Source organism: Pleurodeles waltl, chromosome 3_1 (assembly GCF_031143425.1).
Source record: "Pleurodeles waltl isolate 20211129_DDA chromosome 3_1, aPleWal1.hap1.20221129, whole genome shotgun sequence".
NCBI classification, from domain to species: Eukaryota; Metazoa; Chordata; class Amphibia; order Caudata; family Salamandridae; genus Pleurodeles; species Pleurodeles waltl.
The window spans coordinates 392,362,873-392,387,604 of record NC_090440.1 but is presented as its reverse complement, the minus strand read 5'-3'; the positions used below and the strand labels follow the sequence as shown (position 1 = coordinate 392,387,604).

Below are 24,732 nucleotides of genomic sequence, written 5' to 3'. Positions count from 1 at the left end.
CGGTTCGAGCTGGGAAAGGGAGATTAAAGAGAGAAGAGCAAGCGTAGAGAAGAAAAGAAAATATCCTCCCCCCCCAATGTACTGTAAATCAACGTCTAACAGCAATGGAAGAATTAATCATTCAATCAAAACACTGCGAGACCAAAATGCTCCCGAGTGTGACAAATACAAAATAGGGAAGAAAACCAGCGACAAAGGATCATACACAAGAAAGGCAACCAAACCGTTCAATCATTAGCAAGAGTCTGACCCGAAGCCTACTGCAAGTATATGTAATATATTGGAAACTATAGGTCTCCAACAGACAGCTAACACTGACAGTAGCTGAGACCTAAAAATACTTTCAGTTTTGGACAAGAAAATGCAAATTGAGTGTGTTAGGATTAACACCTTAACAAAAGCTTAAACTCTTTGGTATATCCAAAAGTCATAGTAGTATTGGCAAAATAAGTAATTTAATTAACATTTTATGTAATTGAAAGAAATACTTGAACTCTAGTTGAAAATTTTGCTAAAAAAATAATGTTTAAAATTGCCTGACACAGAGTGGTTGCAGAGCTGAGGTGGATACTAAATTTCTGCAGGCTACATCAATAACACCACATTCAGGTACTGTACGTGTAATATTAGGCATATATATTTTCAACTATGCGAGTTGTCTATATGTGGTCTCACGCTCATAGCACTCAGTATGAATCTCACTGATGGGACTAACATTTCTGGGATTGCTTTTGCTCCTCTTCTGAGGTGCCATGGGCTGGCAATTCAGGCTCAAGTGTTCCTTTTGGAGCAGTTTTTTGGAGCATGTGATTCTCAGTGGTTGAGACTAATTCAAAAATTCCATGCACAACGTTTTTTTTTCTGAGACATCCTAAGTGGAAAGTGTGTGCCCAGATGTGGGCACTCTGCTCATTGTAACTCAAACTGCACCTAACTGAAGAGGCCCTACAAGGCCAGACTAGTCTGGGTAGCTTTTCCCTTTCAAAGGGGAATTGGACTAACATTTCAGACCTAGGTATTCCTACTGTGGGACAATCAAGAGAAATTTCTTTAAGGTTGGGCCCTGTTTGGAGCAGCACAGAGAGCAAAATTACATTGGGCTGGAACGCAGCCTGAGTGATTAGAAGTGGCTGAGAACTACGCTCAAGGTGTGCTTCCAACCAAGAAATGCAAATTTTTTCCTCAAACATGTGGAGTATCCTCTCCTCCTGAAAGAAAAAGAGTAAGACCAAAGGGCCAGATGTATCGAAATCAAATTTTGCATTCCCTAAATACCGAATTTTAAGAAATTGCTATTTAGGGAATGCAAAATGCGACCTAAAAAAAAAAAAAAGCTATTCCTACAGAATCACAATCACTATTAGGGAATCGCTATTAGAGATTGCGACTCCATTTGCTCCTATGTGCCTGAAGGCCCATAGCTGCGAATGGTTTTGCATTTCCTAATTTGCTATTTCCTAACAGGAAATAGCAAATTAGTTAATGCAAAACCAAGGGTGCCGAGGGCCTAACGCCCTCTTTTGATGCACCCCCCCCCCCAAAAAAAAAAAAGAATTGTGCACATCTAAAGCGCACACATGTCCTAGGGGCATGTGTACACCACATAGCACTTTAAAAAATGCATTTTTTTATGCATTTTTAAAAATTGCAGATGGTTACCATCAACTTATAGTTGATGGTAACAGCATTTCCTAAATACCAGGTTCACATTTACGAAATGCTTGTTACACGTGCATAGGAAATCGCAAATAGGAATTACCTATTTGCGATTTCTTATTTTGACTTGCAATTTTAGGGAATCAGAAAAAATTGTGACTCCCTAAAATGGGACAGCAATGCCTTTCATACATTGTGGAAAGCTACTTTTCATTCACAAACTGTGAAATTTACTGATTTGCACTGTTTGCGAATGCAAAATCTTTAGATACATCTGGCCCTGCTTTCGAAGAGTAAATATAACGGTGAACAATCACTGTGAGACAACATCAAGGAGTGCCTGTGACCTTACTAGTAAGTCCTCACAATGCAGGTGTATCTTGCAACAAATCTGCATATAGGAAACCAGTACGTACTATTATACATTAATTTGACCACCCTATATTAGAAAATAGTATACTTACATATTTCCTGAAAACTCGCTTGAAGGCCTCCAACAAATTGAAACATCATCCTAGGAAAAAAAATAAAATAAAAAAAAAAACAGGCTGATAAAGAGATACATTTTTAAATACATTCATTTTCATTCGAACTCAACAGATATCATCTGCTTCCTTGCAATAAAATTCTACTACTACTATTTGTTTCTTTAAAGTAGAGGGTAACCTTGCAGCCACTTCAGGACACATATCATAACAAGGAATCAAACAATTGAGTCAATCAAAGTTGGTCAGTCAGTAAATGTGAGTTTTTAGGTCTGGCATTAGCCAAGAACTTTTGATTTGGCTAATATATGTCTGATATACTTAAAGACACTCTGCCACCTTTCTTCACCCACAGGTCTGTTTTGTGACAGTCACATGTTGCTTCCACCCACTACAGCATACAAGGAGTGCAGAATTATTAGGCAAATGAGTATTTTGACCACATCATCCTCTTTATGCATGTTGTCTTACTCCAAGCTGTATAGGCTCGAAAGCCTACTACCAATTAAGCATATTAGGTGATGTGCATCTCTGTAATGAGAAGGGGTGTGGTCTAATGACATCAACACCCTATATCAGGTGTGCATAATTATTAGGCAACTTCCTTTCCTTTGGCAAAATGGGTCAAAAGAAGGACTTGACAGGCTCAGAAAAATCAAAAACAGTGAGATATCTTGCAGAGGGATGCAGCACTCTTAAAATTGCAAAGCTTCTGAAGCGTGATCATCGAACAATCAAGCGTTTCATTCAAAATAGTCAACAGGGTCGCAAGAAGCGTGTGGAAAAACCAAGGCGCAAAATAACTGCCCATGAACTGAGAAAAGTCAAGCGTGCAGCTGCCACGATGCCACTTGCCACCAGTTTGGCCATATTTCAGAGCTGCAACATCACTGGAGTGCCCAAAAGCACAAGGTGTGCAATACTCAGAGACATGGCCAAGGTAAGAAAGGCTGAAAGACGACCACCACTGAACAAGACACACAAGCTGAAACGTCAAGACTGGGCCAAGAAATATCTCAAGACTGATTTTTCTAAGGTAATATGGACTGATGAAATGAGAGTGAGTCTTGATGGGCCAGATGGATGGGCCCGTGGCTGGATTGGTAAAGGGCAGAGAGCTCCAGTCCGACTCAGACGCCAGCAAGGTGGAGGTGGAGTACTGGTTTGGGCTGGTATCATCAAAGATGAGCTTGTGGGGCCTTTTCGGGTTGAGGATGGAGTCAAGCTCAACTCCCAGTCCTACTGCCAGTTCCTGGAAGACACCTTCTTCAAGCAGTGGTACAGGAAGAAGTCTGCATCCTTCAAGAAAAACATGATTTTCATGCAGGACAATGCTCCATCACACGCGTCCAAGTACTTCACAGCGTGGCTGGCAAGAAAGGGTATAAAAGAAGGAAATCTAATGACATGGCCTCCTTGTTCACCTGATCTGAACCCCATTGAGAACCTGTGGTCCATCATCAAATGTGAGATTTACAAGGAGGGAAAACAGTACACCTCTCTGAACAGTGTCTGGGAGGCTGTGGTTGCTGCTGCACGCAATGTTGATGGTGAACAGATCAAAACACTGACAGAATCCATGGATGGCAGGCTTTTGAGTGTCCTTCCAAAGAAAGGTGGCTATATTGGTCACTGATTTGTTTTTGTTTTGTTTTTGAATGTCAGAAATGTATATTTGTGAATGTTGAGATGTTATATTGGTTTCACTGGTAATAATAAATAATTGAAATGGGTATATATTTGTTTTTTGTTAAGTTGCCTAATAATTATGCACAGTAATAGTCACCTGCACACACAGATATCCCCCTAACATAGCTAAAACTAAAAACAAACTAAAAACTACTTCCAAAAATATTCAGCTTTGATATTAATGAGTTTTTTGGGTGCATTGAGAACATGGTTGTTGTTCAATAATAAAATTAATCCTCAAAAATACAACTTGCCTAATAATTCTGCACTCCCTGTACAGCATGGGCCAAATGGTCAACCTACTTCAGCCACTGGCTATCTTCACTCAGAGTGACTGCATTTTGCTCTTTCACAAAGAGCACATCCGCACACAAGGTAGTTTCATTCATTGTCATTGTTTTTGTTTGCATTTTATTATTACTTTAGTGTTGTCTTTGTTTGTAGAGCCTGATGCGATACCAGGACATTTCCAGAGTACATGCCACAATTCAGCTTTAACAGTTCCTTTCTCCCTCCAATGCTGCAGTAAATTCCTTTTGAAGCAGTCTTTGTTTATCCAACAGTTGTTTTTTCACACCAAACTAGCAGCTTATGTGAACTCTGAATATAAGCTCATGAGGATGCTACATCTTTGCTACTCTGTCTGGCTGTCATTCTTTCTCTCGTCTCCCTTTCTTGTTTTCCACTTTTTTCTCTCTTTCCGGTTTCCTTTTCTCTCTCACTCATCTTTCCTTCTTTCTCTCTTTTTGTCTTTATTTTTCCTTTCTTTCTTCCCTGGTTTCTTTCTTGCTTTATTTCTCAAAGGCAATAAATTCCAACCAATGCCAGACTGATCGTCTTTTTTATGTCTGTGTTAGACAATACCTTTTGATTTTATTACATTTATGTGTATAACCTAGTTACTTATAAGGGTTTAGCCAACCACCATCTATTAGTCTGCAGTTGTGTCATTCAGAGTTTTCCACCCACTCCAGCATGCTCCAAGTAGCAATGTGTCAGCCCACTTCAGCCGCTGGCTGACTTCACTATAAGTTACAGCTTGCTGCCTTTTCATGAGGAGCACATTAACACACAATACAGAGGCTTGATTTCGATCTTGGTGGAGGGAATACTTAGTCACAAATGTGATGCATATCCAGTATGCCATATTACGATCCCCGAAGGATAGAATGGGATTATAATATTGTAGACAGGATATCCGTCACGTTTGTGATGCAGTACTCCCCTCTGCCGATTTCTAAAATAGGCCCATAGTCCCCTTCAGTGCCAGGGACTAATATGGAAATGTGTGCTCTTTTGAGATGAACATTTTTGTCTTTAGCCAAAGTTTTTTTTTTTTTTTTTTTTTTTTAGATTGATGAGGGCCCAGCAGCTTCACGAACAAAGTTTTTTCAGAAACCATGACAAAAGAAAACAAAAATTGCTGAAAGGCTGGTGGCCAATACCAGACCTATCGGCTTTGCCAATGCTTGTTTGATATAGCAACATGTTTGGGCCAATGCCATCTTTTGCTTTCCACAGGGAGTCATTGCAGTGCTTTTATACTGCGTTTATGTGGCCCTGTTTTCTCAAATTCAGGCACAGGAGGCAAAGATTGGATGAAAGTAAAAGATTACACTAAGATTGATTTTTTTACACTGGAACTGGGCTGTTCAAAGAGTGTGGAACCAGTTAAAATATAGAGTGGTGAATAAAAAGGAACACAACCTCAGTTTCAGAATAAATAGCACAAGTAGGCACTCAATATGACAGGAGTTCTCACTTCTACCCGACATGCTGGCAGCCAGATGGATCTGGGTGTAAGGTGCAGACTTCTGAAACTGTAGCTGATCAAGCACATATGAGTTGAGAAGTATGGGAGATGAAGAGGCCCCCATAAAACCCTTTGTATGCCATCCTTAGAGGATAAGAGGATGTGGTTTGGATTTATTAGCTGTTATGTCATGCCGTTGGTTTCTGTACAATGCACAACTGACTTGGGAGGGTATCCTGGCACTGAAGCAGGAGCAGTATGGATCAAGCCAGGGTCAGGGCTTATGGAGTTCAAGACCTGTGGAGGAGGCTCTGATGTGTAGGGGCAGGCCGTCCCAGGCCTTTAGAATGGAGTAAGGAGAAGTCATCACTGCCGAATTAGGTGTTACACTTGTGAGGTTGGGGTGTGCAAGGAGGAGTTCAGCTGAATGTAGGTATCTGGTGGGTTTGTCGTAGTTTATGCGGTTGTTGAGACGGATTATTCCGGAGCAGTTAAACCCATTCAGGGCAGTGGTCAACATTTACATCCATTGCCGAGAACCTTACGTCTCTCAACCCTAAATGATACAAATAATTGCTTGCTATTTTTAAGCACCCCTCTACACCCTGCACATTTAAGGGCAAACTACAAGCTTCTTTTCCATTAGGTCAAGAGCTTCCTTCCTTCCTTCATCATCACTAAAGGCAATTGATATCAAAGCACTATCTCTGTCGTGCATGTAGGAATGTTACATCTGAAGAAACTGGAGATGCACAGGCTGATCAAGAAATGCTGAGAAAGTGAATGAGACTCATAATACCCCTAAGAGAGTATTTTCTGGATGATTGCAAATCAGTGATGACTCTTCAAAACCTGACGAGCTCCTGCATTGGAAACAATAGAAGGCCCATAGATTTTTTCCCTTTAATGTCCCTTCTTTGTGTTGGTTTTACAAAGATTTGGTATATATACATATATATATATATATATACATATACATATACATACACACACACACACATATACACATACATATATGCATACACACAAACACACAAACTGGAGACTAACAATGACCCTGGTTTGCTGACACCTTCCGGCACATGTGGCAATGTTGGAGATGATGCTGTTCCTCTGGCAATTTCCTTGCTGCTTGGCTTTTGGTTCGGGTGGCGGAAAAATTGTGTTCCGGTTTGGTTGTGTATTGAGGTGGTTGTTTTGCTCTATGGTTGAAGGTGGGTTGAGCCTGCATAGTTCATATATTTACATAGAAGCTAGGGCTTGGCTTACAGCTTAAACATTATCATTTTTGGAGGCACAGCTGAAACACATTTACTCATGAAAAACAAGTTAAAAAAGAACGCACAAGTTATACTCCTCCTTTTCGACATATTCTAGAGGAGTCACTCTTTAAATGAATTCTTGGGTCCCTTTCAAAAAGCTGTCCAGCTTCCAGGGCCAAGAGGGTAGACTTGTCCTAATTATGGATATCTTTCCTAATGATTGGTAAGAAATATTTCTGTTTAAGATGGAACTGATTGCCCAATGGATTGATACACCAGTGATATGGACTATAGACTTCAATATGGTAATGGCTAGTGCATTGTACAGCTCCCCATTAAAGAACTGTACTGTGCCCAGTTTAGTTCAACTGATAAATGATTACAAAAACCTTAAATAAATAAAAGTATGCAATGTGCTGCTAACTGCCACAGAAGGCCTAAGAGCATCCAATACTAGTCAGGCAGGCCATTTCTAATGGTTTAAACAACTTGCCTTAACTGGGCAGAATAATATCGGATCATTCCCCTCATTGCTAAATATATAAATGGTGTGGTTTCACACCAAGAATCCCGAGATGGAGACTCAGAGTTGAATCACTGGTTGATGCTGCATTTTGGAGAGATTGTGGAAGTCTTCTGCTCACAATGGGGGACTGCTCCATCCACACGTTTCTAACGAGGCTGATTAAATTGAAAGCAATAAAGGCAATCATATAGGAGTGTGTACAGAAAGAAATTGGTGGAGTTAGTCAAAACCGTAGTGCAGATATTGTAGATTTGAGGAGAACTGTGTAAATGGAACATGAGGCAGCTCATTCCCCTGAGCTACATTGTGAGTTACCCAAAGACAAGCATGAGCACTGAAATCCTCTCTCAACAGGTTTCCTTGCACATCCTTGAGACAAAACCTACATAGAGAAGGAGATAAGACAGAGAAGATGGTGGGCTGGGTATTGAAAAGAGAGAAATGGAAGCAATCTACTTTGTGAACTATTGATCAGAATGGCTAAATTCATTGTTCACAGTCAGTGATTTAAGGCCTGGTTTAGATTTTGGTGGACGAGTTACTCTATCACAACGGTGACAGATATCCCGTTCGCTGAAATCTAAATCCTATTATATCTTATTGGGTCTAGATTTTGGTGGATTGGATATGCGTCACCATTGTGACGGAGTAACTTGTCCGCTAATATCTAAATCATGGAAATAGTTACTACCTGTAAAAACAGATCCCTGAACAAAAATTGTTATTAGATCACCATTGGACTAGAGAAGACTGGTTATTTCACTTAAACATATGAAAAAGGAGAAGGCCCCAGTATAGGCAGCATACCAGCTAAATTTTATACCACATGTCCAGGGCTACTCATTGATAAATTAAAGGCAATGAAGCCCTTGAGAAAGGCCATCTACCAGACTCAATAAGAGAATCACTAATTAGTATGGATCCTCCACCTGAAAACATCTGTGAGACTTTAAATCATAAAGGCCTCTGTCGAAAATTACAGTTGACACAAAGATACTGAGTCCCATGTCCCATTTCCTCGAGAACCTGGACTCTGTCCCTGTAATTTGTGATAGATTAAATTAGTATGGTCCACCCAATAGGCCTAATTGAAAACTGGGAAGAAAATATCTGAAAGATTGCCAAAGAACTATGGCACCCAAAAGGCTTTCCCTGTGGGACACAACAGGTTTGCCCCAAGTTGCCAATTCTATTTGGTCTCGCATTAGAACCCCTGGTTAGTGTGTTGAAGATACAGCCAAAACAATATGAAATACGAACTGGTGACATCATTCATACTGTGTACATCTGTGCAGATGATAATCTATCTACTTAAGGATTCTTGCTGTGTCAGCTCAAAATATGCTGAACCTACTCTGAGTATGGAGCCCATTCGGTACTCCTCACTTGGAACTTATTTCAAGATTTGAATAGCTTGATCACTACCCTGGAATGCATGGGAATTTGTCCTAGATACAAACTAAACACAATGAAACTGCCCTATGAAAGATTAGTGTGGGTGTGCCAGACATGGTGAGTTATTCCCTTGCATATCACTTGTGGTACATCCACAGTTGAATGCTGGATACCCAGTAAAGAGAGTAGACTGTTATGTCCTAAGCTGATATAGATCTTAAATACTAATATCTCATCCGAATATATCCCAGCTAGCTGTACTGATTTCCTATATACAGGGCAGGCTCTTTCGCTCAGGGGTGAAAAATATCCATTTAGCATATTCTATTATTTCGAAGACTTTTCAGGCTTGTGCATGCCACATGGAAATAATTTACAGTATACCACCAAAATCTGAAATAAATATAGACACATTATTACTGGTCATGGGTGCCAAATCCTTACCTATGCCCTATAGAGCAGTGGTGCTTTAATACCACCCAAACTGAGGTACCTATTAAATATAAATGTGAAAGAGATTATGAAACTGAATATCAGAAATAGAATGAAACTACTTGAATGCCCTAAAATGATGATAAGCAACACTAGGTTTTGTCTTACACAATACACAATTTAAATATATACATCATACCTATTCAACCCTTGCAATAATTCCTAAGATATACCTTACTCACAATGACAAGGGTCCACGATGCTGAGATGAACTGGCTAGCCTACATCATATGACATGAACATGTCGTATAGTTAAAATGTTTTTCAGAATGTGGTGGGGAATATGAATGGACTGACTCCAGTGCACTGTATTCTTGGACTACACCCATATCCCAATAAAAGCATAGAAAATATTGAATGGTGTCACTAGGCCTCATAATGGCAAAAGTCCTATTGCAAGGAAGATGGTGGCACAATTATAAATTGTGGTGTAAGGGTATGGAAGAATGGTCATTAACGAAACAACTGTATTTGATGATGTAAATGAAAGTACTGTATATGACTATGTACATGAAAAGAGAACATTATATAGAATTGCTAATGACATTAGCATTATACTGAATGTAAAAGACATAAGATGTATCTCGGATAACAATATAAATATGTGATTGTCATACACCTCTAAATGTATACCACGGTGACAGTTACCTCTGCAGTAAAGAGTTATACACCTTACTGCACAGGACTTACTCGATGTATAAATATACTTACTGTTCTTTTGGTTTTATCTTTTTTCTTTCAGAAATTAAAAAAAATTCAAGAAAATGGGTAATTAGTTTGGGAGGATGTGAATCCTTCTCCTACATAAAGTTATAAAACTTGTTAGATCCAAAATACAAACCTGGTTTCAGCTCCTGGTAGCTATGGCACACAGCAGACATGCATAATTTACAGAAAAGCGTGTAAAGTATTCAGCTGTGCCAAAACGATGAAAAAGTCAAAATACAACACATTAAAAATATTGCAATCAATTTCTAAAAATATAGAAAATGTTATTTAGAGAAAGGGCACAAACATTATTAAAATCCAATAAGGGTAACTGGACATAGGATTTTTTTTAAACGTTTTACAACAAAAAACACCAAGACAAAGTAAAGTACAATCAAAAGGCACTGCTTATAGCTGACCAGAATCTACGCGAACTTGCAAGTCAGCTACGAGAGAGCAAGCATTGGATACGTCTCGAGGATCATCCAGGGAAACGATTTTACCCCCTGACTCTCTGAAATGGAAGTTGAAATCCTCTAGCAGGGCAAGCTTTTAGGCTATACCTGGTGAAGTCCTTTTGGAGCTGGATTGCCGTTGGACAAAGTCCTGCTGAAATCATTGGTTTTGGTGGGAAAAGCTTAAGAGGAAAAATTCAAATTTCACATCTGCTGTAGTCCTCTCATGTGTCAGATACTTTTCGCACCTTTGTCATTCAAAATCTGGACTTTATGGAGCTTAAAATCAAATATCAGGACAAGCCTTGAAGATGCCTCTGATGAATTCCTCTCGAAACAGGACACCTTTTCTGCAAGTCCTGCTGAAGCTCCATTGATCACTAAAGTCTAAAAAAATTCTAAATCTAAACTTTGCAGCCTTGCAGGAGCTGTTCTTCTTGTTCTCGTTTAGGATGCACAGGACCTTAGGGACAGCTCAATGAGCCCCGGACTAACTTCAGTACTGGAAACAAGCAGAATGCAGTCCAGGTTCAGATGCTATCAGACAGATGGGTATTCTAGGAAAAGGGCCTCTTACAGCCCCTTGTGTCCCTGTAGCCACTCAGCCAGTGGATGGGGAGGTGGTGGATGCCTCCTGAACTGGGCACTCCATAACCAATGAGGAAGAAGGCTCTAAAGGGTAAACCTTCCCCCTTTTTCAGCATGTAATATTTGTCTTACTGCATTGCTCTTAGTAAATTTCAATGTGGTGGGACACGTCTCATCCTGGAGGTGGATGGTGTGCTAGCTAGGGATGTTTCTAGGGAAATGAGCAGTCCTCTCTTCCTCAACCACACCAAACTGGTGCATGGACCAGCTCCTCCACTTACTGAGTTGGTGCTAAGCAGGCTATATATGGTCCAGGGAACAAAGGCTTTACTTCACCAGGTCTCCATTTTCACTGAACTATGAATTGGTGTGGCTCAGCTAAATCCCTTTCAAGTTAATGCAGTTCCTGAACCCTCCCCAGCTTCCCTTGAGAGCAGGCACACACCTCACACAAGAAACTTCCTTCCGAAAGGTCTAAGCCTTTATTTCTGCTCAGAAGGCAGTTTTTACACTTCATTAAGGGAAAGCACTGACAGGGGCCAGATACTGGCAGGCGAATGCTAATTAGCCAACTATAGTTTTAGGGGGACAAAATTAAAAAAGTTACTTTTCCTAAATATTTGACAAAAATCAACCTTCACCATTGAGTTGGTGATTTTAATAAATATTAAAAGCGGTGGCTCACTCATTTCTGTAGCTTATCCCAATCAAATATTTTTTTATTTGACCTTTAGTTTTTCTCATGGGATGGGCTACACCCTTTGCAATGAAAATAGCTTTTGAAAGTTAATCACTGAAGTAACATGTCAACATAAAATTCCTACGGGTTCTCATTTAAAATACTAAGCAAATCTGCCTTGTTGCCTACAGGACCTACATACAGGTGGCTTATTTAATATTGAAAAGTAGGGTTCCTTAGTTAAAAAAGGATTATTTGGACAGGTCTGCCTACAGGTTTAAAAGCCTCAGCGGTAGGGCTACACAGGTAAGCCTGAATCCAGGTATTTCCTTGTAAACCTAAAAGATGACATAATAGCTGCCGCAATTCACAGGTGAAATTTAGATTTCCAAGCCACTGGTGTACTTACCTGCACCATATACCATAGCCTTACTGGAAAGTTAAATATGCCAATCAGGGATTAGCCAATGTTACCATATTCAGCACATACACTGAGGACTGGACAGTGGTACCCCAATGTGTAGAGTTCAAATACTTGCAATGCCACTCAGAAAATGGTGTGGTCCCAAATACTGTCACTGATTGGAAGCCGTGTTCTATTTAAGACCTGAGACTTATTACACTAAGTGCACCAGGTTGGTGATAGGATGCTACAGCAGGGGGCTTGGAGATTTAGAGGGTCATTCTGACCCTGGCGGCCGGTGGCCGCCAGGGCCACCGACCACGGGAGCACCGCCAACAGGCTGGCGGTGCTCCAACGAGCATTCTGACCGCGGCGGTTCAGCCGCGGTCAGAAGCGGAAAGTCAGCGGTCTCCTGCTGACTTTCCGCTGCTCGTGTGAATCCTCCATGGGTGCGGAGCGCGCTCCGCATCCATGAGGATTCCGACCCCCCCTACCGCCATCCTGTTCATGGCGGGAAAGCCGCCATGAACAGGATGGCGGTAGGGGGGGTCACGGGGCCCCTGGGGGCCCCTGCCGTGCCCATGCCAATGGCATGGGCACGGCAGGGGCCCCCGTAAGAGGGCCCCGCAAAGTATTTCAGTGTCTGCCTTGCAGACACTGAAATACGCGACGCGTGCCACTGCACCCGTCGCACCTTCCCACTCCGCCGGCTCGATTACGAGCCGGCATCCTCGTGGGAAGGTCGTTTTCCCCTGGGCTGGCGGGCGGTTTTTCAGCAACCGCCCACCAGCCCAGGGGAAAACTTGTAATACCCGCCGCGGTCTTTTGACCGCGGCGCAGTATTTTGGAGGGCGGCATCCTGGCGGGCGGCCTCCGCCGCCCGCCAGGGTCATAATGAGGCCCTTAATGTTTAGCAGGAATTGTGAATTATGAGATAAGTTAAGGGGTAGGAGAGACTCTTTATTTATCCATTCATGTTGCAGGGTGATTTATGGATGAACCCACTGCTCTTTGAGGGGAAAAGGTTATTGCAATGGTGTGATTTAGATGGTTTTGTATTATAAAGTAATGACGTATTGAGGCTAGGGGTTGTTACATGGTGGTGGAGGGGAGCAACCCCTGATTTGGGTTAAGCTGCAAGTGCTTTTATTTGTGAAGGGCAATGAGTACTAAGAAACATGGGAACATCTGTGACACATGTCATGCCAACGCTACATGTGTGCTAGTACAATCTCAATGGGTAGTTTCCTCATTAATATGGGGGCATGGCCCTATAAAAATGAGGACACACTTTGGAGACAAGGGATCAGAGGAAAGGAACTGTGAGGGGCACTGACTGTGCTGGATTAATGTCACACACTGTCAGTAAGCCATGGAACTGGGGGACGGCCGGCGGGTCCTGTGGACACCCCAGATATTTTCCTGCAGATAGGCACCTGTAGGAGGATCTCTACCCCCTTTCAAATGCAGGCCCTGTTGCCACTTGCACAGTGAAAGGCAAACTTGTGTCTTCAAACAGCTGATCCTTATGCCATTAATGTGCTGTTCCTAGTGTAGGCATGGGTTTATATCTGCACTGGTAACAGTGCCTTTGTTGTGATATAGTGCAGTGCCTTATGCTTGCGCACAGTACAATAGTTTACAGTACCCATAATACAAACGCTGAAGTCTGTGTCAGAAACAATACCTCCAATTTTTAGACCACTTTAACTTTTCATTGTTTTCTGGACAAATCCCTCTGGACTTTAAAAAGGGTTTTAGTTTTCAACTCTTTATAAAAACTTTCACATGAGCTTTCTCTTTCTATAAACTATAGGCCTTGCTCTCTTCCCCTCCTCTAGATATGTTTATCGAGAAGGTATATACAGCCCAAGTCTCTGCTTTTTTGCCAATTTCCACTGCTTTGAAGGCTTGCATTCTGGAAGAAAAAGTGGATGAATCTGTTCTTGCTGATGTTTTGGATGACCTCAAAAGAGTCTTTGATGTTGGAAGTGGCACAGCCCTTATAACGTTAGAGATTTCAGTCACATTTGACAAAGCAAAATATTCAATTAGTCCTAAAAGGCTATCTAAAAATGACCACCCTTGCTTCGCTTCATAATGTAATTTCCTCTTTTCTCATGAAACGAGTTCAAGATGTTCCTATTCCTCTTCACACATTTGTATTTTGTACCCCTCACGTGCAGTACTTCTCATGGTTCATCTTTCTCTCATTTAGTTTAATTGCTGTGCCACTCACCTGGCTTCTTTTTTTTTGCTCATTTAGGTTTGATATTTTCTTTTATCGATGTTGATACCGTCCAATAAAGGCTATCCTACGGTACAGCTTCCAATCTTGGTTTCATATTTTACCAAGATTGTTTCTTGAGGCTCCAAGTTGATACAGTGACAGATACTGTTTTTTCACACATTATACTGATCTAGGATTACACTCGTTTCCACATGAAATGGTAGTTAACAGGCCGCTTGTAACGAATGCCTTTATATTTCACATTCTTCATTTCCTTCCAATAAACCTCTGAAAAATGTTGGCAGCTCAGCTGCTTTAATTTGATTTTGGCAAGGAGATAACTTGTAACATATTTTCAAACACTGTCAGTTCAGTTAATGTAACGTAGCTTAGGAATGTCTCAGAGCCAGTCCATTGTGGAAAGCCTTAAGACTTGGCCCTGGCTTCCACTGGCCAAGTGCAGGCCACACGTCCTTTGCCTTTATCTGATCACTCCTAATCTCAGGAGTACAAATTTGTCTATTTTCCTTTCCTCAGGTAAGTAAGCAGGGCTAGAATTGGAGCATGTTACTTCATACCCCAAATTATGGACCTAAATTCTCCAGTATATTTGCTTTAGTAATTTTATGAAAGTCTGTGTGCTTAGTATATGCATTAAGTGCCATGCACTGATGTGGAGATATTTAACAGTTATTGACAATCATAGCTAATAGCAAGCTTTCAGAACCATGAGCACTAATGCCCGACATTCAATGTCAGATGCAAATGTCTAGTGCAAGACTATTAGTTGTAGGTACAGATGCCTGTAGGAGGCTGGCCTGGCTTATAGTGGGTACTTTGTGGTACGTACACCCTGTGCCAGGTCCAGTTATCACTTATTAGTAGAATAGAGGTGTTTCTAGCAGCTTAGGCTGATAGAAGGTAGCTTTGGCAAAGCAACTTAGACTGAACTAGGAGACATGCAATGCTCCTACTATACCACTTATATCATATAGCACAATATCATAAGAAAACACAATACTCAGAGTTACTAAAAATAAAGGTACTTTATTTTTTAGGACAATGTGCCTCAAGTATCTCAGTGAGTACCCCCAGTTAGAAGGTAAGTAATATACACAAGTTATATGTACACAAACCCAAAACGGGTAAGTAATAGTAAGAAAAGTAAAGCAAACAGTGTAGAATTACAATAGGATCCAATAGGTGAACATAGGTCTAGGGGCAACACAAACCATATACTCCAAAAGTGGAATGCGAATCACAAATGGACACCGGACCTGTGGGAGCCTGTAGAGGGTCGCTGGGACTGTAAGAAAACAGCCAGGGTGTCCAAGATACCCCACCCCAAGACCCTGAAAAGTAGGAGTAAATTTCCCTACTACCCCAAAAGGACACAATAGGTGTGATATGGGGATTCTGCAAGAACCACAAACACCAGAAAAGCACTGAAGACGGATTCCTGGACCTGAGGACCTGCAAGGCAAGGGGACCAAGTCCAAGAGTCGCGATAGTGTCCGGGGGGGGGGGGTAGGGGGGGTCATCAGGAGCCCAAGAAACCCCGGATGAAGGTGCAAAGAGGCTGCCTCCGGGTGGAAGAAGGCAAGGATTCTGCAACAACGAAAAGGGCTAGGAACTTCTCCTTTGGATGGAAGATGTCACACGGCGTGCTGGATGTTAAAGAAGTGTTTCCACGCAGAAATACCGCAAACAAGCCTTGCTAGCTGGAAGGGTCGCGGTAGAGGTTTTTGGGTGCAGCTGGGGACCAGGAAGGACCAGGATGTCGCCCCTTGGAGGAGAAGACAGAGGGGGTGCTCAGCAAATCAGAGAGCCCCCACAGAAGCAGGCAGTACCGGAGCAGGCACTTGGAAGATCTGAGGACAGCAGTAGACTCAGAGTCACAAAGGAGGGTCCCACGACGTCGGAGTCCAACTCAGAGGGTTGAGCACTGCAGGACGGAGTGCTGGGGACACAGGCTAGGCTGTGCACAAAGGAATCCTTGGATAAGTGCACAGAAGCCGGAGCAGCTGCAAATCACACAGCACACAGGTTTGCAGTCTAGCGTTGGGAGGCAAGGACTTACCTCCACCAAGCTTGGACTGAAGGATCACTGGACTGTGGGGGTCACTTGGATCTAACTCCTGTGTTCCAGGGACCACACTCGTCAAGATGAGAGGGGACCCAGAGGACTGGTGATGCAGAGGTTTGATGCCTGCGTTAGCAGGGGGAAGACTGCGTCAACCCACTGGAGATTTCTTCGGGATTTCCAGTGCAGGGTGAAAGCAGACAGTCCTCAGAGCATGCACCACCAGGAAGCAGTCGAGAAAGCCGGCCTGATTAGGCGCTACAATGTTGCTGGTAGTCATCTTGCTACTTTGTTGCGGTTTTGCAGGCGTCCTGGAGCAGTCAGCAGTCGATCCTTGACAGAAGTCAAAGAGGGAAGTGCAGAGGAACTCTGGTGAGCTCTTGCATTCGTTATCTGAAGAATAACCCAGAGGAGAGACCCTAAATAGCCAGAAAAGGAGGTTTGGCTACGAAGAAAGGAGGATTGGCTACCAAGAGACGTAAGAGCCTATCAGAGGGGGTCTCTGACATCACCTGCTGGCACTGGCCACTCAGAGCAGTCCAGTGTGCCCCCAACACCTCTGAATCCAAGATGGCAGAGGTCTGGGACACACTGGAGGAGCTCTGGGCAGATCCCCTGGGAGGTACTGGTCAGGGGAGTGGTCACTCCCCTTTCCTTTGTCCAGTTTCGTGCCAGAACAGGGCTGGGGGATCCCTGAACCGGTGAAGACTGGCTTATGCAGAGATGGGCACCATCTGTGCCCATCAAAGCATTTCCAGAGGCTGGGGAGGCTACTCCTCCCCAGCCCTTCACACCTATTTCCAAAGGGAGAGGGTGTAACACCCTCTCTCAGAGGAAATCCTTTGTTCTGCCTTCCTGGGCCGGGGCTGCCCAGACCCCAGGATGGCAGAATCCTGTCTGAGGGGTTGGCAGCAGCAGCAGCTGCAGTGGAAACCCCGGAAAGGCAGTTTGGCAGTACCCAGGTTCCGTGCTAGAGACCCGGGGGATCATGGAATTGTCTCCCCAATACCAGAATAGTATTGGGGTGACAATTCCATGATCTTAGACATGTTACATGGCCATGTCCGGAGTTACCGTTGTGACGCTATACATAGGTAGTGACCTATGTATAGTGCACGCGTGTAATGGTGTCCCCGCACTCACAAAGTCTGGGGAAATTGCCCTGAACGATTTGGGGGCACCTTGGCTAGTGCCAGGGTGCCCACACACTATGTAACTTGGCACCCAACCTTCACCAAGTGAGGGTTAGACATATAGGTGACATAAGTTACTTATGTGCAGTGAAAAATGGCTGTGAAATAACGTGGACGTTATTTCACTCAGGCTGCAGTGGCAGGCCTGCCTGTGTAAGAATTGTCTGAGCTCCCTATTGGTGGCAAAAGAATTGCTGCAGCCCATAAGGATCTCCTGGAACCCCAATACCCTGGGTACCTAAGTACCATATACAAGGGAATTATATGGGTGTACCAGTGTGCCAATGAGAATTGGTAAATTTAGTCACTAGCCTGTAGTGACAAATTTAGAAAGCAGAGAGAGCATAAACACTGAGGTTCTGGTTAGCAGAGCCTCAGTGATACAGTTAGGCACCACACAGGGAACACATACAGGGCACATACTATGAGCACTGGGGTCCTGCCTTGCAGACCCCAGTGACAAACATACATGCAGTGAAAATGGGGGCAACATGCCAGGCAAAATGGTACTTTCCAACAATGCCCAGGTGGTACAACAGCATAAACTAACATGCAATTCACTGAACCTAGGCATTCAGAGCCTGGCAAGGCAAAAAGTGGCCTGATTCCAGGCAAAGAGTGCTGGGTACAGTGCCTTGATATTAAACATTCAGTACTTCAAGCAGAGGTATTTTGATAGGCATTTAGTTTAAGTATAGAGTGTGATACAAGATGTTCACTATTGAGGGAACTTTTGTGGCTTAAGAGTGTGCAGAAAATAAATGTACACCCAATTTCACACACACAAATATATATATGTTAATATATTATTGTTGTTGAAACTAATGTGCTCTGCCCTGTTAAAACCAGAAAAATGCTGGCTTGCGGTACTGGGCTTCAGTTAGTCCTCAACACCATTTTGCCCAAAATGGATGCTACATCATGTTCATAACTTGTTTATGAATCTGCTGCATGTAGTCAAGCAAGATGTGGGTTTGTTTATTTCCGAATGACACTGTTATTGAAAAAAGCCCTCTAGCACAGGCTCACTACTATGTTTCCAAGGATCGTTTTATATTATGCAGTATTACATTCACACACAATGGTTCACTGTTGTTTTTGTAACCAGTTTGTTCCGACACCTCTGGATGACATTAGGTCTGACGAGCTGAATCAATATTCATGTAGTGGGATATTGCTAAAATGGTAGTGCTGTATTAAACTTTTAAAATCTGTATTCTGATTTGCTGAAAATTTAGTGCCTGGCTCACATCCAGTGATTCTGTATTTTTCACATTCCTCTGTGGGGCAACTACTATATAAACCCTTGAATTTGGGAGTAGGCCAGAATCTTTTGGGTCCTTCTAAGGATGTTGTCTGCTTTATTACCAATTTTGCTGCACATTTGGGACTCAGCATCTTCTCTGAATTTGTCACAATTATGTAAAATGTAGACTTAATGGCCTTTGGGGCAACAAATCCCTTTGTAGCCCAGCATTTCTTGCATTTAATTACTCTATGATACCTTCAACCTTTTTGTAATAAACCTTAATGTTTGTTTTTTAATTCTGCTATAGAACTCACTCCTTGAATCAGTCTTTACTTTATTTGACTTAACTGTATTTTGGGTTGTTGTGCTGTGCCAGGCCTCTGGGACACACTGCCTCATGAAATCAAGATTAACACCATCCCCAATCCACTCAAGCGGTGGACGTGCTTTGAGGTGTAAGAATTTCAGGGCACAGTACAGCCACAACTTTTCTGTAGCAAAGTGTGGTTACTGAGATAAGGTGTGGCAATACAGAGACTCCTTTTTGCCCTGTTCCTAGACCGGCCTTCTGTCTATATTCCGGAGTCCACCTTTTGTAGATATTGCTGAAATCTGATGATTGCCTGCAGGGATGTGGTTCCTGAGGAAAAGGATTGTGTTAGTAGGGCAGAATGATTTTTGAGACGGAGAATGTTCTCTGTGTTAAAGATGCACTGTTGGATATGTGGTTGAGAGTATGGTTTGTATTGAGTAATGGACTGCTACACTCCTTGCGAGATTTTTGGTGAAGTATTATTGATTCTTGGTTCTGTTAGTGGTTTTATTACAGTAATTTTGATGTATTTGTTATGCTTGTAAGTTGTGAAGAGTTTTGCCACTGTATTTGTTGATTAGGGTAATCAGATTTGTCACATTCCAAGATCTCAAGACATTATTGTTCAACTTATCTGCAAGATAGTGAGATTTGTGAGGCATCATATTCACACACAAAAGGGATCTTTCCTGAATTAACTAGTTCCTTGCTCTTTGGAGCACAGCAATTAAACAGTAATCAAAGGTGGATTGTTGCTGGACAAGAGTCTGCTTTCGTATGAATATGTGATTGATAAGTGCGGCTAAGGTACTAGTCTTATTCGTTTTGATTTTTAACATTCTGAGTCTCTCCTGTTTAGGTTGAGCATACAAGATTTATTTTGTCTATTTGGTGCGTCTGGTGACAGAAGGGCTGTGCATGGTTTTCTCATTCACTGAAAGCAGCACTAGAATTGGCTAGCTGACGCTGAGAGTCACGCTAACATTGATGAGATTTCACCATTGAGTCGACTTTCCACTAGTTTGATGAGACTGTAGACATATTCCGATGGTTGATCTTTGATATAGACGCTTTGGAAATGGTTGTTCATTTATTGTGTGAGGCTTTTTGATTATTATGAGTTTGAATAATGGGTGCTGAATTGAAAATGATTAAAAATCCCAGGTTGCCTACTATGAGAGAGAGAAAATTCCTCTAGAATGTTTGCCTGAGTACAAAATGTTGACAGATGTCAGGTTTTATATGCGTGCAGAGATAAGAGATTGGCATGAGTATACGTCTGGTGTCAAGGACATGCAGTGGTCTTTAGAAGGCACTTTCAATATTAGAAAGCTAGATTTCTTGAGATATACAATGAATGAGAGAAATCCACAAGCTAAACCTACACAATTTGAAGCATTTAATATATGGGGAAAGAAAGAAAGAAAGAAAGAAAGAAAGAAAGAAAGAAAGAAAGAAAGAAAGAAAGAAAGAAAGAAAGAAAGAAAGAAAGAAAGAAAGAAAGAAAGAAAGAAAGAAAGAAAGAAAGAAAGAAAGAAAGAATTTAAAAGTTCATTGAGCTAATTGTTAGAAACCAAGTAGGGTATTTAGGAGAGGTTTTGGAGGGAGCATAAAGGAGTAAAGGAGTGAGTTTTTCCTGCAATAGTTAACGGGGTGAACAGCAAAAAGATGATCTGTCTGGAGGTCTCAAAGAAAAACAAGAAAAAGATTCAGGTGTGGAGGATCATTTTTACATTATCTTTTGAATTTTAGGCCTCCTCAATACAAGGATGGTACACAGGCTTAGGCACAGATACTTGGTATCTGATACGAGTGTGGCAAGTGAACCCGGTACGTTCACATAGGGACTGATGGTTTTTCTGGTAGCAAATGTGAGTACTACAGCGAGTGAAAGTGCTCCACCTCACAGTGCATTTCCTGCATTACCCATTACTATCAGAGATTCCTAGAAAGAGAAAAATAAATACTGCACAATTAAAAACTGAATTTGAAGGAATTGTGTAGGGAACAATTGACAAACAGAATAATGTCATATTCTGTGAATTAAATCAAATACCTGATCAAAGATGCAGAAGGGTATGCAATAAAAGCACATAGTCAAGAGGAGCTGGTTGAAGGCTATGAAGTTGATTTAAGCACAGCAAAAGGTTTACAGAAAATTACAAAATGAATTTGAGCAGAGTGGAAAGATTTAACTGAGTGCACTAAGGATTGGAGAGATTTGAGGAAATACAAGGGCAAATAGAAGAAAAACAACTGGTACAAAAAAGAACAATAATGAGAGGGTAGAAAGCAAAAGTGGTCATGAGTGATTCTCAACTAGAAGCAGTGGCAGACATTTCTTTAAGGAAAGTACACGGAGGGAATTATATGCATGTGCCTTCAAACATGGGTGACCTCTATGCCTTTATGACAAATTATTCAAAACTGAGAGGAACCCGACAAGTGGTATACTGAGGTTCAAAGCTTGATGACAATTTTGAGGGTACATTGGAAGTTGTTGTCCCAAGTGACTTATGGGCAGAATACAGGGCTGCTACTGCTTGGTCAAATTAAGAACCACCTAACAATTCTCCAGCGGAAGAATTTATGGAAAAGTACAGAGCAGTGATAGAGTATTTAAGAAAGAAAGTGCCAGAGAAGGAAATAAACTGGGCAAAGCCAATGAGGGAAAAATCCATCCAAAGCGGCAAATGCAACAAGATGCATTTACTGCGATGCAGTCACCACGCTTACCAGAACGACAACTCCCTTTTTTCTGCCTTAACCACGCATGTGCTGAAGAACGCATATGTGGTTAAGGAAGAGAAAATGGAAGTCAGCATCGGGAGAGGGCGCCGCCAGGTAAGTAGGGCACAGGGTCATTTTGCTTTTGAGGCGGGAGTGGTGGGGTGGGGTAATTTTGTATTTAGGGCAATGGGGTTGGGTTTTAAAGGGTGGGATGGGGGGGGGTCGGGTAATTTTGTATTTAGGGCAGGTGGGGGGGGATTATTTTGGTTTTAGAGGTGGGGTGAGGTAATTTTGTATTTAGTGGTGGGTGGGGGGGTCGAGTTTTAAGAGTTTTAAGAGGTGGGGGTGGTTTCGGGCTAATTTTGTGTTTAGGGTGCATGGGGGGTCTGGGTACGTGTGGTCAGATAAGTGGGGCTCGGAGAGGATTTGGGGTAGTTTTTTTACGGGTGGGGCGGCTGGGTTATTTTTTAAGGAACGGGGGGTCGGGTAGTTTGTTTTTAGGGCTTACTATGGTTTGTAGGGCGGCGGGGTGATTTTGTTTTTAGGGTGGGTGAGGCTTTTTTTTTTTAAGGGAGGGTTTGGGGGGGTCGGGTAATTTTGTATTTAGGGTGGGTTGGGGGGGTCTGGTTTTTAGCGGCAGGAGTTTGGGGTAATTTTGTTTTTAGGGGACGGGTAGTTTTTTTGGGGGGTGGGGTCGGTTGTTTTTATGGCGGGTGGTGGGTTGGGGTAGTTTTATTTTTGGGGCAGGTGGGGGGGGGGTCGGGTAGTTTTTTGTGGGTGGTGGGGTCAGGGTAGTAGTGCTTGTAGGGCAGGTGGCTTGCAAAAATCATGCATGCTGTTCCACACATGCCTTCACTATACAATGGAAAATCGCTGTAAATGCATGCGTGGTAAAGGCATGCGTAGAAACAACGTGGTCGTTGTTCAGATGCCTTGTTCAGGTATGTGTGTGGTTGGCGCATGCATTGTTCCATTATACATCCAGATAATGAGAGCTAAACAGGAGCTATACGGGTCAGTGCATGTTTATTATTAAAGGCGTATACAGATTTATAGCAAGTAAAGTGGAGTTAAAGAACCCAACAGTGAAGGCGTTAGCGGATTTGTCTCGGCTGTTTTGGGTTTGCTTTTTGAGTTTAGTTCTCATATTCATTAAAGTGTAATGTGTTGGTAAACTAAAAGTATCAACGACATTCTGAAGTATGCCACATACTGCAGTGATTGTTTTAAAGTGAGGGAGAAAAAGGTGAAAGATTAATTTATGGATGTGCGGACAAACTGGATTAAGAGAAATAACAAAAATGAGATGATAAATTCAGACTCTGTACAGTCTGAAATCCCTGTAATGAATGCATGGGATGGAAGGAGAGGGAATGAGAAATTTGATGGTGCAGACTCAAGCTCAAGGCAGAAGAAGTGAATAATTCTGGATTGAATGTGATATCAATTTACTGAATAAGAGCACTGCTGGTCACATCTGCAGTACAACTGGACACTGGAAGAACAAGCCTAGATTGAATCCAGAAAGAATTTGTTCCCCAGATGCAGCGACACACAAATCAAATGCAGATACAGTTTGCTGCCCCAGCCCAATAGAATCCTTTGCAGAATGTGCAAAATCAAGGGCATTTCCATATGAATATGCCCATAGCTCCATTGTTGCAGAACATTGCAAGAAACAAGATACCGTGTAATTTAGGGTGCCAAGAAAATCCATTGATTCCGAGCAATGATTTCCCTCGGTTTTCACCATAGACAAATTCACAATGATTGTGTTTGAGGGGGAGAAGGATTGCATGTTTGGTGCAGTCCCAGAGATAGGCCACAGTGGCCCATATGTAGATGGTTAGGTGAATGCCCACCTGTTAGACCTGGCATGGTTTCCCCTGTCTTTTTGCCTCTCCTTCCTGTGTTTTTGACTGTGTGCTTGACTTTGTTTTTGCTGGTTTTGGTACTTGGGGTCTTTTACCACTGCTGACCAGTGCTAAAGTGCAAGTGATCTCTGCGTAAATTGTATTTGTAATTTACTTTTCCATGATTGGCATATTTGATTTACTAGTAAAACACACAAGAGGTGCCCAGGGCCTGTAAATTAAATGCTATTTGTGGGCATGAGGCACTGACTGTGCCACCCACAGGAGTAGTCCTGTAAACATGGCTTAGACTTGCCACTGCAGTGTCTGTGTGGGCAGTTTTAAACTGCCAATTCGACTTGACAACTGTACCCACTTGCCAGGCCCAAAGCTTCCCTTTTGCTGCAGGTACGTCACCCATAAGGCAGGCCCTAGCTAGCCCCATGGGCAGGATGCAGTATAGTTAAAAGGTGGAACATTTACTGGTGTGTTTTACATCTCCTGGTAGTGAAATACTTCCAAATTAGTTTTTTCAACATTGCAAGGCCTATCTCTCCCAAGGATAGAACTTGTATTTGTACTTGACATATAGTGATTGGTGTACACTACTGTTTATTGCCAACCATTATGCAACCACATACTATCTTTTCTCTTGGATTTTTGTTTTATCCTTTTTATTCCTTTATCTTGGATTTTCCTTGACTTATGGAACTTTGCGCCTTTGTTGAACCTTACCCACAAGCATGTCTTAGTCTGGGTAGCCATCGGCAGCTGCTACAAATGTCGTGTTTGAGTTGGAAAAACTGGAGGAGTACACAGTAGCTCAGCTCAAGCAGCTTTGTATGGAACAGAGATGTCTAATCAAAAGCTCCGCTAGGAAGGAGGAGCTGCAAAAGGCGCTGAAGGCCTGGTTGGTGGCAAAAGAGGCTAAGGAGCACACAGCAGACAAGGATGTTGTTGTGGATGAGGAGGTGCAGAACTTACATGATG

At 42.3% G+C, this 24,732-nt stretch overlaps 1 protein-coding gene across 1 annotated transcript in view; it reads right to left on the bottom strand.

The window, feature by feature from the left end:
• Positions 1-24,732, bottom strand: part of STARD5 (StAR related lipid transfer domain containing 5) — a 74,232-nt gene that overhangs the window by 36,178 nt on the left and 13,322 nt on the right. The window contains exon 2 of the mRNA XM_069222583.1: positions 2,121-2,170. Coding sequence (XP_069078684.1) covers positions 2,121-2,170 — 50 coding nt within the window. The remainder of the gene's footprint in view (positions 1-2,120; positions 2,171-24,732) is intronic.